This window comes from Anarhichas minor, unplaced genomic scaffold, assembly GCF_050575085.1.
Source record: "Anarhichas minor isolate MPS153535 unplaced genomic scaffold, ASM5057508v1 ptg000065l, whole genome shotgun sequence".
Lineage (NCBI taxonomy): Eukaryota > Metazoa > Chordata > Actinopteri > Perciformes > Anarhichadidae > Anarhichas > Anarhichas minor.
This window is the reverse complement of record NW_027466511.1, coordinates 362,501-379,171: the sequence shown is the minus strand read 5'-3', so window position 1 is coordinate 379,171 and position 16,671 is coordinate 362,501. Positions and strand designations below refer to the sequence as shown.

The window sequence follows — 16,671 nt, the reverse complement described above, 5'->3', positions numbered from 1 at the left end:
ATAACTGATCCGATCAAACATCTCATCTCCTCTAATAACTGATCCGATCAAACATCTCAGCTCCTCTAATAACTGATCCGATCAAACATCTCCTCTCCTCTAATAACTGATCCGATCAAACATCTCATCTCCTCTAATAACTGATCCGATCAAACATCTCTCCTTTAATAACTGATCCGATCAAACATCTCATCTCCTCTAATAACTGATCCGATAAAACATCTCCTCTCCTCTAATAACTGATCCGATCAAACATCTCATCTCCTCTAATAACTGATCCGATCAAACATCTCAGCTCCTCTAATAACTGATCCGATCAAACATCTCCTCTCCTCTAATAACTGATCCGATCAAACATCTCATCTCCTCTAATAACTGATCCGATCAAACATCTCATCTCCTCTAATAACTGATCCGATCAAACATCTCATCTCCTCTAATAACTGATCCGATCAAACATCTCATCTCCTCTAATAACTGATCCGATCAAACATCTCAGCTCCTCTAATAACTGATCCGATCAAACATCTCCTCTCCTCTAATAACTGATCCGATCAAACATCTCTCCTTTAATAACTGATCCGATCAAACATCTCATCTCCTCTAATAACTGATCCGATAAAACATCTCCTCTCCTCTAATAACTGATCCGATCAAACATCTCATCTCCTCTAATAACTGATCCGATCAAACATCTCAGCTCCTCTAATAACTGATCCGATCAAACATCTCCTCTCCTCTAATAACTGATCCGATCAAACATCTCATCTCCTCTAATAACTGATCCGATCAAACATCTCATCTCCTCTAATAACTGATCCGATCAAACATCTCATCTCCTCTAATAACTGATCCGATCAAACATCTCGTCTCCTTTAATAACTGATCCGATCAAACATCTCATCTCCTCTAATAACTGATCCGATCAAACATCTCCTCTCCTTTAATAACTGATCCGATCAAATATCTCCTCTGATCTGAACAAACTCTTTCTGTGAGTCAGACAGTCAGAGATCAGTAGAGTCCTCAGAGAGATGGACTGAAGCACGGAGACAAAGACCATGGGGTCATTGTAACAGGACAAGGCTTGTAAATTATCACATGTCTTATGTCATATGTAGTATGTAATATGTCATATGTTGTCACGATCAGGCTTTGCCTTCTGTGTTCTGTGTGTTCTGTGTCTTTGTGTGTTTCTTTCTGTAGCTCCTCACTCTACCTATCAGCCACTCCCTCAGCACCAGTCTAACTCCCTTCACCTAACCCTGATCACTAATCAAACACTCCCTCATCAGCACAATTCTCCTCACCTGTTCTAGCCACTATTTAAACCCCTGCCTCCCAGTCACCCACTGCCAGATCATTGTTTGTGTTACCCGCCTGTTTGTCGTGTCCTGCTCCCGGTTTCCCACGTCTGCCTACCCTGTCTCGTCCTGCTGGATTTTCCCCCTCGTCTCTTGTCTCGTCCCTGGATTCCCTGTGTGTTCTTGTAGTGTTCACTTTCTAAGTTAAGTGTTTATTAAATTCCATTTCACTCAACTTCTGGTCTGCGTTTGAGTCCACCACCATGCCCCGTGACATATGTAATATGTCATATGATTAGTAGAATAACTTATGTCAGTAATAATGTTAATGTGTCAGTAATAATGTTAATGTATCAGTAACAATGTTAATGTATTAGTAATAATGTTAATGTATTAGTAATAATGTTAATGTATTAGTAATAATGTTAATGTGTCAGTAATAAAGTAAGTGTGTGGTATTAGTACTTTTAGTTAAAAATCATTATTTAAACACTGCAAATTTTGGTACTTTTACTCTAACAGAGTGTCCTGATAGTAAGGTATTAGTACTTGTACTGCAGTAATGTACTTCCTCGCCGTACTGTTAAACTGATTCTTCATTCTCTGCGGAATGCACTGAATGATGGAAGAAAGTACGGCAACTCTGCGAGACGTCTGATTGGCCAACTCCCTCAGGGCCTGCCCTATAAGGACTAAAGCGAGGAAGAGAAGGAGGAGGGAGGGAGGGAGGGAGAGAGAGCGGAGGAGCGAGGAGGCAACAGCCCCAGGCCATGTTTGGGATGGAGGGATGGATGGAGGAGGTGCAGGGTTGATATACTCAGTCGCAGCAATTTGGAGTCTCACTTCTGTCCTGCCCCCCCCCACATCCCACAGGCCCTTCACTACCACGGTAAGACCTCCATCGCCTCCTGCTTCACCTCCTTTCGTCTGTGCTCCTCTCTTCTCACTGGAAATGTGACAAACTCTGCAAAATGTCTTCTCCTGTCTCCTCTTTGAACATCTGATCTACTCTTCCTGTCTCACCTCTTCACCTCCCCTTCACCTCCTCTCCTTTAAGTATAACTGTGTTAAAAACTTGCATCATGTCGTCTTTTCTTTACTCTCTTAACCGGTCCCCCTTTTCTCCTCATTGTGCTGCAGACGAACTGTTGTATCTCGTTTCACCTCCTCTTTAATCCTCCTCTCAATTGAATTGAAGATAGTTGTTTTCTCCTTTGACACCTTCTACTCCTTCATCTCCTCCATTTCCTTTACTGTCTCCTCTCCTCTTTCATCTCCTTTCCTATCTCCTCTGCTCCTTCACCTCCTCCATCTCCTTTATTGTGTCCTCTCCTCCATCATCTCCTCCTCATCTCCTTTACTGTCTCCTCTGCTCCTCCATCTCCTTTCCTGTCCCCTTTGCTCCTTCATCTCCTCCATCTCCTTTCCTGTCACCTTTGCTCCTTCGTCTCCTCCATCTCCTTTACTGTCTCCTCTCCTCCTCATCTCCTTTACTGTCTCCTCTGCTCCTCCATCTCCTTTCCTGTCACCTTTGCTCCTTCGTCTCCTCCATCTCCTTTCCTGTCACCTTTGCTCCTCCGTCTCCTTTCCTGTCACCTTTGCTCCTCCGTCTCCTTTACTGTCTCCTCTGCTCCTCCATCTCCTTCCCTGTCTCCCTCTCCTCTCCCTCGTGTTGGAGCTTCACAGCAGACTTCACTCTTCTTGTGTGTGTTCTTAGAGACGATGTTTCCTTCCTGTTACTTTAGTCTCTTTATAAACACAAGGACGAGCGTCTCCTCTGGTGAGCTGCTGACGTGTTAACATCTGTCTGTGTTCTGACGTGTTAACATGTCTGTGTTCTGACGTGTTATGTTTGTGTTCTGACGTGTTAACGTCTCTCTGTGTTCTGACGTGTTAACATGTCTGTGTTCTGACGTGTTAACATCTGTCTGTGTTCTGACGTGTTAACATCTCTCTGTGTTCTGACGTGTTATGTCTGTGTTCTGACGTGTTAACATGTCTGTGTTCTGACGTGTTAATGTCTCTCTGTGTTCTGACGTGTTAACATGTCTGTGTTCTGACGTGTTAACATGTCTGTGTTCTGAAGTGTTAACATCTGTCTGTGTTCTGACGTGTTAACATCTCTCTGTGTTCTGACGTGTTAACATGTCTGTGTTCTGACGTGTTAACATCTCTCTGTGTTCTGACGTGTTAACATGTCTGTGTTCTGACGTGTTAACATCTCTCTGTGTTCTGACGTGTTAACATCTGTCTGTGTTCTGACGTGTTAACATCTCTCTGTGTTCTGACGTGTTAACACGTCTGTGTTCTGACGTGTTGACATCTCTCTGTGTTCTGACGTGTTAACATGTCTGTGTTCTGACGTGTTAACATCTCTCTGTGTTCTGACGTGTTAACATGTCTGTGTTCTGACGTGTTAACATGTCTGTGTTCTGACGTGTTAACATGTCTGTGTTCTGACGTGTTAACATGTCTGTGTTCTGACGTGTTAACATCTCTCTGTGTTCTGACGTGTTAACATGTCTGTGTTCTGACGTGTTAACATCTCTCTGTGTTCTGACGTGTTAACATCTGTCTGTGTTCTGACGTGTTAACATCTCTCTGTGTTCTGACGTGTTAACATCTCTCTGTGTTCTGACGTGTTAACATGTCTGTGTTCTGACGTGTTAACATCTCTCTGTGTTCTGACGTGTTAACATGTCTGTGTTCTGACGTGTTAACATCTCTCTGTGTTCTGACGTGTTAACATCTGTCTGTGTTCTGACGTGTTAACATCTCTCTGTGTTCTGACGTGTTAACATCTCTCTGTGTTCTGACGTGTTAACATGTCTGTGTTCTGACGTGTTAACATCTCTCTGTGTTCTGACGTGTTAACATGTCTGTGTTCTGACGTGTTAACATCTCTCTGTGTTCTGACGTGTTAACACGTCTGTGTTCTGACGTGTTGACATCTCTCTGTGTTCTGACGTGTTAACATGTCTGTGTTCTGACGTGTTAACATCTCTCTGTGTTCTGACGTGTTAACATCTCTCTGTGTTCTGACGTGTTAACATGTCTGTGTGTTCTGACGTGTTCTGACGTGTTAACATCTCTCTGTGTTCTGACGTGTTAACATGTCTGTTCTGACGTGTTAACATCTGTCTGTGTTCTGACGTGTTAACATCTCTCTGTGTTCTGACGTGTTAACATGTCTGTTCTGACGTGTTAACATCTGTCTGTGTTCTGACGTGTTAACATCTGTCTGTGTTCTGACGTGTTAACATCTCTCTGTGTTCTGACGTGTTAACATGTCTGTGTTCTGACGTGTTAACATCTCTCTGTGTTCTGGTGACTGAGTGTTAAAAGTCTGGATTATTTGAGGTGCTGAGTCGAAGCTTTCATTGCCCTCAAGTTGAGTTTCTGCCCTGAGCCATGACTGACAGGCGCTCACAAATCAACCTACGGAAGCCCAGAGGAACAAACTGATCTCTTTTTTGGTTAATTTCATCGACATACAAATATTTTGTGGTTTAATTTATTCAATAATGATCCTGAATAATAATTAAAATGTTTTAATGTTTAAGTTCAATTTGGACCGAATATGATGGTGTTCATCATGATGAAATACATAAACAGTTAAATTAAGATCAATTAATGAAATCAGTTAAACCTATCCTAACTATTGATCTGTGCTTCTAAAAATGGATGTCTTTTTTAAGTGAGACAGGAGGTGAGACAGGAAGTGAGACAGGAAGTGAGACAGGAAGTGAGACAGGAAGTGAGACAGGAGGTGAGACAGGAAGTGAGACAGGAGGTGAGACAGGAAGTGAGACAGGAAATGAGACAGGAGGTGAGACAGGAGGTGAGACAGTGTTGAGGGACATGAGATTTATTCATTTAAATAAAGGGAGTAATTATATAAACTATTGATTTCAGGTTTATTGATTATAAGAACTGATTCAACATTTATGTTTCACTTTAGGCTATAAAGATAATTGGAGTATACATACATATATACACATATATACACTATTTGTATATATGTGTATGTATATGTATATAAAAGAGGCCACAATGCACCAACTCTCTCCTGCTGATAAATATTTGAATCCCAAATTAAATGATTAAATATGACACTAGAGAGACAGACAGGTCAGAGTGAGACAGACAGTAGAGAGACAGACAGGTCAGAGTGAGACGGACACTAGAGAGACAGGTCAGAGTGAGACAGACAGTAGAGAGACAGACAGACAGACAGACAGAGAGACAGTAGAGACAGAGAGACAGACAGACAGAGAGACAGCGCTTAGGGGTCTGAGATTGGCACTCTGAGATTTTTTTTAATGAAAAGTGCGTTACAAATAAAATGCATTATTATTATTTGAGAGACGTTTTTGTAGATCTTGCGGAAATTAACTTGTGTGTTGAATTTCAAGTTTCTAAGTGTTTTTTGTTCCTGCAAACCCGATTTTGTCCACAGGACAGTAGAGACAGACAGACAGACAGACAGACAGACAGACAGACAGACAGACAGAGAGAGACAAACAGAGAGAGAGAGACAAACAGACAGACAGTATAGAGGGCGAGTGAGACAGACTGAACTCTGAGAGAGAAACTACCAAACACAGTCAGGACTCAGCTTCATGCCCTAATTAGGAAGTTTTCCCAGAGTGCTTTGTTGTTCATTCAGAGAGTAGTGGAGCCCTGTGTGTGTGTGTGGGGGGGGGGGGGGGGGGGGGGGGGTAATGTCACGTGAAAACCACACAACTCCAATTTTGGTGATTTGGAGGATCAGAAGTATTTAGTGTGTTTGTCTCAGAGGAGTTACGTGTTTTTAACATTCAAACCTCGTAACGTGTGTAGTGCTCTGATCTTTGCAGTACAAGTAGTAGTACTACAGTGTACAAATACAAGTACTCTGCTACAAGTAAAAGTCATGCATTCAAAATAGTGCTTAAGTAAAAAATAATCAAAGTATTCTTGAGGTTCCAAAAGTTAAAGTTAAAGTACTCATTCTGCAGAATAAGTACTATATATACATATATATATATATATACACATGTATATATATATACACATGTATACATATATATATATATACACATGTATGTATATATATATATATACACATGTGTATATATATATATATACATATATACATACACATGTGTGTATACATGTAAATATATATACATATATACATACACATGTGTGTATACATGTAAATATATATACATATATACATACATGTATATATATACATACATACATGTATATATATACATACATACATACATGTATATATATATACACATGTATATATGTATATATATACATATATATATACATGTATACACACATGTGTATATATATATATATATACACACATGTATATATGTATATATATATACATGTATATATATATATACATGTATATATATATATATATACATGTATATATATACATATATGTATATATATATATATACATGTATATATATACATATATACATGTGTATATATATATATACGTATATATACTATATATATATATGTATATATGTATATATATATATACATACATGTATATATATATATACATACATGTATATATGTATACTATATATATATATATATATACATATATATACATGTATATATGTATACTATATATATATATATGTATATACATATATATATATATATATATATGTATATACATGTATATATATATATATATATGTATATATATATGCTAAAGCTGTCAGATAAATGTAGAGAAGTAAAAGTACAATATTTACTCTGAGATGTAGTAGAAGTAGAAAGTACTTCAGCCAGTAGAGCTCCAGAACAACTCTCCTGGTTTCAATAACCAATAATCATTGCGTCTGTCCTCAGTGTGACTCGTGTCCATCGTCTCCACCGTCTCCATCGTCTCCACCACCATCCAGTCATGTGTGATGATGAGGAGAGCACCGCTCTGGTCTGTGATAATGGATCAGGTCTCTGTAAGGCCGGCTTCGCTGGAGACGACGCCCCCAGAGCCGTGTTCCCCTCCATCGTGGGCCGGCCACGCCACCAGGTGACCCACGAGCTAATGCTAATGCTAACGCTGGAGAGGAGGCAGTGATTGGTTCGTCTCAGACGCATGTGGACAGGCCGCGCTGTGGATGCAGTTCAACTCTTTATTTATTCCCTCTTTTAAACTTTGAACAATGTGCCAGTCCAATCAGAATGAGTTCACTCACAACTATACTATACTTATAATTAAAACGTGAATTAGTTAGTGGGGTTCAAAAACACTGTTACTGAATACAAGTTCCTATCTTACGGTTTAGGACGTCCCGGGGAACATTCCACACCTTCACAGCCGTCCCTTCCTCCTCACAGACAGACTCCACCAAAGAAGAACATTAGCTTTACCTCCATGTTGAGCTCATGTTCAGTCTCTGAGAGAGCAACGGTCCCCGTGGAGGCTCAGCTGCTTCTGACTTTATGACGGAGTCAACTAGCTTCACTATAGTATTGTACATTGCTTTATACCTCCATCCTACCCTAAGTCTCCCCCCTTCGGAGATGTCCTCCTCCTCTGAACTTTCACCTAGACAAGTTAAAGTGTGCACCTCGGACAAGTCATAACAGACTAACCACAGTCTCCTTCATCACTTGTCTTCTTCTCGTCTACATGAATACATTTCAAATTATGGATATCATTGATTTTACACAAATACATTTTTCTCCCACAACCTGATTGAGGACTGCAGTCCAAGAAACAGATTGAAATAGAATGAAATACATTTTCTGTATTGTTTTAAATGTTCTGACATTTTTCTTTGAATCACTTGTCTTTATGATGAACACTGACCTGTCTGTCTCTCTCTCTCCCTCCCTGTCTCCCTCCCTGCCTGTCTGTCCCTCAGGGAGTGATGGTGGGTATGGGACAGAAGGACAGCTATGTAGGAGACGAGGCTCAGAGTAAAAGAGGAATTCTGACCCTCAAATATCCCATCGAACACGGAATCATCACCAACTGGGACGACATGGAGAAGGTCTCCGATCCACATATTAATATACAAAATACTAATAACACGTAGTATTGATCCAGATCAATAACTCTGATGATGTCATCTGCTCTGTGATTGGTCAGATCTGGCATCACTCATTCTACAACGAGCTGCGAGTCGCTCCAGAAGAACATCCCACTCTGCTGACTGAGGCTCCTCTGAACCCTAAAGCTAACAGGGAGAAGATGACACAGGTACTACTACTACTAATACTACTGATGGTACTATTGATGGTACTACGAGTGGTACTACTGATGGTACAACTGATGGTACTACTGATGGTACTACGAGTGGTACTACTGATGGTACTACTAGTGGTACTACTGATGGTACTACTGGTGGTACTACTGATGGTACTACTGATAATGTAGTACCCTATACTACATTATACTTCATTACACTACACAGAGAGAAAATGAGAAAGCAGTAATAATAACAATAATACTAATATATATATAACAATAATAATTATAATAATAATATGTGTGTTTTCAGATCATGTTCGAGACCTTTAATGTTCCGGCCATGTACGTTGCCATCCAGGCCGTCCTGTCGCTGTACGCCTCCGGACGCACCACAGGTTGGACCTCACTCTTCATCTTCTTCACGTCTTCATCTCGTCATCACTGTAACCTCACTGTGACATCACATGTAGAAGACTGAAACATGAGAATGTTAATGAGTGAATTATATTCATAAATCATAAAAACATGATGTCATCTTCATTTAAATGATGCTGCAAGACACACTCACCTGTCTGTTTCTACCTGTCTGTACCTGTCTCCCCCTCCAGGTATCGTGCTGGACTCTGGAGACGGGGTGACCCACAACGTTCCGATCTACGAGGGCTACGCTCTCCCTCATGCCATCATGAGGTTGGACCTAGCGGGTCGCGACCTCACCGACTACCTCATGAAGATCCTGACGGAGCGCGGCTACAGCTTCGTCACCACAGGTACGTTAGTGTGACCGGTTAGTGTTACCTTGGTAATGTCTGTCTGACCCGGTGCCTGTCTCCCTGCAGCTGAGAGGGAGATCGTCAGAGACATCAAGGAGAAGCTCTGCTACGTAGCTCTGGACTTTGAGAACGAGATGGGGACGGCGGCGACATCGTCGTCTCTGGAGAAGAGCTACGAGCTTCCAGACGGACAAGTGATCACCATCGGCAACGAGAGGTTCCGCTGTCCAGAGACCCTGTTCCAGCCCTCCTTCATCGGTCTGTCTGCCTGTCTACTGTCTGTGTCTCTGCCTGTCTGTCTCACCTGTCTGTCCCCTGCCTGTCTCACCTCCTCATCCTTCTTTCTTTAGGTATGGAGTCAGCAGGTATTCATGAGACAACCTACAACAGCATCATGAAGTGTGACATCGACATCCGTAAAGACCTGTACGCCAACAACGTGCTCTCCGGTGGGACCACCATGTACCCGGGTATCGCAGACCGCATGCAGAAGGAGATCACGGCTCTGGCCCCCAGCACCATGAAGATCAAGGTGAGAGACAGACACACCTGTCTGAGGTACAGGGGGCGGGTCCACAGAGTCTAAACCTGTTTGTTGTCCTGCAGATCATCGCCCCCCCAGAGAGGAAGTACTCGGTCTGGATCGGCGGTTCCATCCTGGCCTCTCTGTCCACCTTCCAGCAGATGTGGATCAGCAAGCAGGAGTATGACGAGGCCGGACCCTCCATCGTCCACCGGAAGTGCTTCTAGAGGGACCCGGTCTACAGAGACCTGGTCTGGGTGTCCATCTTCTTCCAGCGCCCCCCCCCCCCCCCCCACACACACACACCCCCATCTTATTTTAACCCTCACTGATGACGAGCTAACCAGATCCCAGATCAGATCCAAGCATTCAACAAGAGGCAAACATTTTTTTTTATTCTGACGGCTCGTTAAAAGGAAGTGATGTCATCGTTTCAGAATCTCCAACCCCCCCAAACATCCTCCTGTGCTCATCTTAAAACTGTGAATGTGCCGCTTGTCCTCGATCTTTAACCCCCACCTCCCCCTCACTCCACATGTGGCCCCGCCCCCTTTCCCCGTCCTCCATGTTTGTTTGTTGTCAAAGAAGAGTGTTTTTATTTTTGATGAATAAAGCCTGAATGTGTCTCGCTGGTGTTATCTTCCATCGTTATCCAGCACATTCGCAGTATAGTGATGATGTCACAGTGTAATGATGATGTCACAGCTGTAGGTCAACAGGAGGCGTGGCTCCTGAACATGGTGCTGTCTGTAAAGAAGTGAAGTGTGATGGGAGGTCAACAACATGGAAGTGACAGACGATTGCCCCAGGAAGACAATAAAGAGCTCTCATACAAGATAAACTGTGTTTCTGTTTATTTCAACACTTCAATGTCGTTCACTTTCTTCACTTCAGATCAAAACAGTTCTTCTGACACTTCAACTACAATGAAGACTTAAATGACAACTGCTTCATCGCTTCAACCGTCACTTCAACTGCTTTTATCACTAAACTTTAGTGGTGTAACGGATCACGGATCGATCCGTGCTTTAACCCTCATGTATGCAACGCAGCCATCAAGAGGACATGGGAGCAAGTAAACACTAACACACACACATTACTCAGAATGCTGAGTCAGTACAATATGTGCCATGGTGATGTAATGAACACATCCATAACTTTATTAAGCGCCAAATAAACTTCACCAACAGCACGGCATGCAGCGGCTTTCCCCATGTTCTCCGCATCGCCGACACTGAACAACAATGTACCACTCGCAGAACAGCTCAAGGCTGCATCCAGTGTGTGAGAGTCAATGCTCGGCTGCAGCGTGTGGTGTTCAATGTATGCTCCAGAAGCTCTGTAAATAAATGATTCCTTGTGGGCAGAATGGATAGCGCTCGTATAGGAAGTCATCATGATGTGATGACGGATCTTGGCGATGTGGAAGAACTCTCTCCCTATAAAACGCTAATCTAACTAATATCCTCCTTCATCAGTGGATCTCTGAGGAAGGGAGCTGTACATTAATGCAATAGAGGCTTCTTAGTTTGCTCAGCTGCTTTAATGGATCACCGTGTGTCTCACTTTACATGCATTTCCGGAACTCCCGTATAACCCCCGGTATATGCGCAACCGCATTAGACTACCGTATATGACAGGAGCTGCCATGTTTTCCGGGGGAGTGGCAGCTTATCCAGCTACCTTCAGTTAGCCTGCGCTGGAGCAGCTTCAAGCTTATGGATGTGTTGCCATGGTGATTTTGCCAAACTTGCTTCGTGGAACCGAAAAGCCTGATCTACGTCATCTTATCCTGAAAAGTATCCGGCTAACTCAGTTAGCCACGTACGAGGAACGGGGCCCTGACAGGAAGTAAACATTGACCCAAGTTGTTGCCGAGCAGTTCAGTTCAGTCTAAACAGTGTAAGCTAGCTCACTGGCTGTTTCTTTCTTTCAGTATTGATCAATATATTGATCAATATCATGTTGCACATGTTGCACTCTTTTCTTTAAGTGTTCTTGAAGTTCTTTAATTAATAAATGGAAAGCAAAGTTATATTTGTCTCCTCCCCTTTTCTTTGTTGATCCGAAAAATTATCCGAACCGTGACTCAAGAACCGTGATCCGAACCGAACCGTGAGGTTTGTGATCCGTTGCACCCCTACTAAACTTCATCCGTCACTTCAACTGCTTTCATCAAACAGGAAGTCAGTCATAAGAGACAGATATAAAAATACAAAATCACCAGATTTCTACTTTAAAACTTAATATTTATATAAATTGCATTTAGACTGAAAACTCTGTCAGAGTAACAGGAAGTGTTTTATTACCAAAAAACAGTCAGTTTAAAAACAGCAAACACACAAAACCTCTTGCACACGACGCCCCCAAATTTGGGGGCTCTCGGGCTTAGGGGGGTTAGCAAATATCGTCCAAAAATGGTCATATTGATAGCGATTATTGTACGTGTACATTATATATACCGGATTAAACAGCAACGTATGGGCAACACTATCATATGTCACTTTTTACACACTCCAAACACAACTATACACTACTAATATAAGCAACTAGAAAATGTGGCATAAAACCACGAATTCCTGGCAACAAATCGGCGTTTTATTTTCTGCACTTCGATATTGGAACACCAAGCTAATGGCTATACGGCTAATCCATACATCGCCTAGCATTAGCATTCGATGCAGAACCCATAAATGCCTTCGGTTTTTCTCTCCGTGAAACCAGTACAAAGCTGTGAGCCAACAACGGCAACACAACAGTTCCCTTCACTGGAAAAAATCGTTGGTATCTGCTTACCTTTTATGAATAATCACAAAAATAACGGCGAAAATTATCCGGTTCAAAGCTAGAATCATTATTGCTACAACTACATCCTGTCTGTTTCTCATCTGTTTCCTGTAGAAGGGGGGTCAATCTAACTTGCTGGACCCATGGGTGGGTGGTCAGACTTTTGGCGAATGGAATTTTACGCTCGGGGAGGCGCGGCACTTCTTGCATCTTTACTCGCTGAAAGTTCTGTCAATCAACACCTGGCTTCGACGACAGCCTTCCTGGGACTCTGACGCGTCGAAGGCGGGCTCATTGACTGAAATCGACCGATGATAGGCTGAGCTACACTCCCATACACACACAGCAACTGGAATTCAGACGAGAAAATCCCACGGATGAGAGCCAGAAACAGGCTCTGAGAGGACCCTGGCTCTCAAAATGATGCCAAACGGCTGTATTTGGATGTATTAAATAATATGAGTGATAGAAAAAGTGAAATATATAGTTATATAGTATATAAAAGTAAGAGCTGCAACAGCTGGTTCCAAAATGACGACCTCGCGTGACCTCTCTGTACTAAAAGCCTCTTACTCTTCACTTTATCGCAGCCAACCTTTATTCTAGGACTACTGATCGGTTGTGCTATGATTTGGGAGAGTTTTTAGGCTGCCAGCTGCATTATTTCAAAAACATATCAACAAAAGTGCTTCTTTTTCAGGCGAACCTGAATATTTTCAATTTGAGCTGTGTAATATCTTCATGCACTATATTAACCAGCAACATATACACAATATTTACCCATCTGAACAATCTCACAAGTGTTATCTGATTATAGCATCAAAAATGATTAAAATAGACCTTGTAGTTACAGAATTGAAGTCTCTTTAGTATGGGTATGCCATTTTCGAGCAGAGGCCTAAAAATAGGGCTAGTGTTTAATAGGCAAAAGTGAAGCTACTTTTCAAAAGTAGCTTCACTTTTGCCTATAAAACCGATTTATTTAGAGTTCAAAAATTACATTTAGTTCAACGTGTTTTAAAATGTGTAAGAAATACTGGAGGGGCGTGTCCCCATCTGTCTTTGATTGACAGCAGCTGGAGGGGCGTGTTCAAGTCAGTGTTTGACAGGTCTGTGTCCTCAAAACTATTCTAACTCGTCTTGTTACAGCAGAGCAAATATTTTATAGAAAACATTTCACAAAAATGAATGTTTTAAAACACTTCATTCACTCACTCACTCTGGTGCATTTACAGCATTGTTTTTATTAATGTACACTGTCCCTTATCAAATAAACCAATAAATAAAAAAATACCAGACTGTCCTCTGTGTTGTGAGTACCGTGTTGGTTTTTCTTCATTAAAACAGCAAAAATAGATTATTATCTTTTACAGCAGCTGGTTTTAAAAGCAAATATTTTATAGAACAAATTACACAAAATGAACACTTTGACTTTGAAAAAACACTTCCTTCAAAAAGTTAAAACCATGACACACACACACACACACACACACACTCACACACACACACACACACACAGTGTTCACAGTTTCCTCTCGTCTGTCACCTGAGGTCCAGCAGTTTGATCTTTGAGTCCCTCAGAACCACATGTTTACACACCTGAGAAGGAGAGAGAGAGAGTCACATCCTGTAACATCTTTAAAGGAACAGTACAACATTTAAATTAAGCGTGGGGCGTTCAGGGACTAAAATGAGTGTGGGACGTTTAGAGGAACAGTGGTCACAGACGGAGGGCTGTGATTGGTCAGGGTCTCTGGTCCAATCACAGACGAGGGTCCTCACACTGAACAGAGGAGGCTCCTTGGAGTGAGGATGGAAACCTTTCAGTCTGCAGACAGAAACCTCCGACATCCCGGGACCCGTTAACCTGAACACACCAGCACTGAGACAGAAGGCGGAGGGGTGAGGAAGTCCTTCTAATACACCTTAATCAGTTAAATGTGTGTGTGTGTGTGTGTGTGTGTGTGTGTGTGTGTGTGTGTGTGTGTGTGGACCTACTCGTTGTGTTTAGGAGCACACACGATGGCGACGGCCTCCGGCAGCATCAGCTGATAAGAACAGTGAGTGTGAAGGTCGACGCTGGAGAGAAAGGCCGTCTGAGTGGGATGAGTCTGTCGGGTCAAACGTCAAAGTCACTGAACTACACACAGTTAAAACAACATAAACAGCCGACACAGTGAGGACGTCGTGAGGACACGGACCTGACTGTCCTGCAACGTCGTGGCGACATACACCTGACTGTCCTCCGACGTCGTGGGGACACGAACCTGACTGTCCTCCGACGTCGTGGGGACACGGTCCTGACTGTCCTCCGACATCGTGGGGACATGGACCTGACGGTCCTGCGACGTCGTGGGGATACGGACCTGACTGTCCTCACAACCACCATCACAGCACAGAGCTGCAGAGTGAGACCTCTGTCTGTGTGTTCCTATCTCTGTCGCTCTCTCTCATCTGTTGCTCGACCACAGGCACTGTTGCCATGGTTTTTGATTATGCAAATTAAGCAGTTGACAACGAACGAACGGAGGTCATTTTTCTCCCGTGTGTGATTACTGGTTAATACCACGCTTTGGGGACCGACAGCTGACCGCCCACACACAGGAGGAGCAGCTGTTTATTCAGATATGTGATGTGTCTCTGATTTATACCACTGTGAGGACACAAACTGTGGAACCCTACAGGTTTAACTGTTTACAAGTCTCTGATTTAAATCACTGGTTCACAAAACAACATTCTGTGGTGGAATAATCAGCCTTATTTGAGTAAACTGACATTTAATGCTTAAAATGATATTACAGCCATATAAATCTATGGAATGTCCCCAGAACGAAGGCAAGACGAGCTGTTGACAAACAAGCTCAACTCAAGGTCCCCTTATTTAAAAGTTGTGGAGCTTTCTATCATATCAGGTAGTCAGTTTGTTCACGTTGTTCTGAGCAGGTTCAGGACTTCACAAGTCCATCTGCTGAAGAAGACTGTGTGATATCGTTGAAAGCTCCAGAACACGTGGTCATTGAGTGGAGACTGTTTTGTCAGCTGCTGTTTCCGAAAGTCAGGGTTGACCTGTAGAGCTCAAGTTAGGGTGTTTCTGTGTGTATTTAACGTTGAACGTGTTTGACGTGTTTTTAACGTGTGTTTACTGTGTCTTTAGCGTGTCTTTAACGTGTGTTTAGTGTGTCTTTAGCGTGTCTTTAATGTGTGTTCAGCGTGTGTTCAGCATGTGTTCAACGTGTCTTTAACATGTGTTTAGCATGTGTTCAGCGTGGAGACGTACATGTATCCAGCCGAGGGTCAGCAGGCTCTGTTGGTCTTGGAAACTGAAGAGTTCCTCCACGTTCTCCATGTCGCAGAAATCTGGACCAGCCGACTGTTTGGGGATCACGACGTGAGTCAGCATGAACTCGTTGTGCGTCTGAGGGAGAGACGGTCAGGATGTTGGTAAGCAGCTCAGGTGAGATCGATCACCTGTAGAAAGTAAACCTCACCAGTCGTCCACAGAGGACTCCACAGGTTTCTATCCCTCTGGCTGTGTTGGAGTCGGCCAGCAGGAGGAACCGATACGTCAGATCTCTGGGAATCACCACCCGCCTCAAACCCTCCACCTTCTGAGCTGCACACACGAAACAAACACACACAAACCTTCATATACGCACCAGGAGACAACCTCTGGTTCTTCATGTGTATAACCTGCATTCTCTCTGGTGTCCACCAGGGGGCGACTCCTATGGTTGTATAGAAGTCTATGAGAAAATGACTACTTCTCTCTTGATTTATTACCTCAGTAAACATTGTAAACATGAGTTTATGGTCTCAATCTCTAGTTTCAAGTCTTCTTCAATTCAGCATGATGTTCATTTAGTACATTATGGTCCATTTAGAGTCACACAGACCATAAAGCAGGGGATGCTTTAGGGCGGGGCTACACGGTGATTGACAGGTCTCTGCCAGAGACGTATCTCTATGTCGGCGTCTCTATGTCACTCCTCCTCAGTCCAGATATGGTCACTTCCTGTTCACTGGTTGTATGAACAGAAGTGTTCTGTGTGTGTACTC

The 16,671-nt window shown here is 42.7% G+C and overlaps 2 protein-coding genes across 2 annotated transcripts in view; one reads left to right on the top strand and one right to left on the bottom strand.

Annotated features, from left to right (window-relative positions):
• Positions 1–2,077: 2,077 nt before the first annotated feature.
• acta2 (actin alpha 2, smooth muscle) lies at positions 2,078–10,116 on the top strand. The gene is made up of 9 exons (XM_076078335.1): positions 2,078–2,193; positions 7,182–7,365; positions 8,204–8,332; positions 8,431–8,541; positions 8,843–8,927; positions 9,141–9,302; positions 9,372–9,563; positions 9,656–9,837; positions 9,912–10,116. Exons 2-9 carry the CDS (start codon positions 7,237–7,239, stop codon positions 10,053–10,055), a joined length of 1,134 nt encoding a protein of 377 aa, XP_075934450.1. The 5' UTR covers positions 2,078–2,193; positions 7,182–7,236; the 3' UTR covers positions 10,056–10,116.
• A 3,723-nt stretch (positions 10,117–13,839) lies between these two features.
• stambpl1 (STAM binding protein-like 1) overlaps positions 13,840–16,671 on the bottom strand; it is a 10,010-nt gene continuing 7,178 nt past the window's right edge. The window contains exons 8-12 of the mRNA XM_076078327.1: positions 16,104–16,228; positions 15,893–16,030; positions 14,614–14,726; positions 14,398–14,497; positions 13,840–14,214 (exon numbers count right to left, since the gene is read on the bottom strand). Of these exons, the coding sequence (XP_075934442.1) occupies positions 14,158–14,214; positions 14,398–14,497; positions 14,614–14,726; positions 15,893–16,030; positions 16,104–16,228 (533 nt within the window). The 3' untranslated portion in view covers positions 13,840–14,157. The remainder of the gene's footprint in view (positions 14,215–14,397; positions 14,498–14,613; positions 14,727–15,892; positions 16,031–16,103; positions 16,229–16,671) is intronic.

What these genes read in the sequence shown, in the direction of transcription:
- acta2 (XM_076078335.1), top strand. Translation starts at nt 7,237, where the DNA reads ATGTGTGATGATGAGGAGAGCACCGCTCTGGTCTGTGATAATGGATCA. An exon ending in GTTCCAGCCCTCCTTCATCG is followed by an intron (nt 9,564 to 9,655) that starts GTCTGTCTGCCT and finishes TTCTTTCTTTAG; the next exon opens with GTATGGAGTCAGCAGGTATT. An exon ending in CCAGCACCATGAAGATCAAG is followed by an intron (nt 9,838 to 9,911) that starts GTGAGAGACAGA and finishes GTTGTCCTGCAG; the next exon opens with ATCATCGCCCCCCCAGAGAG.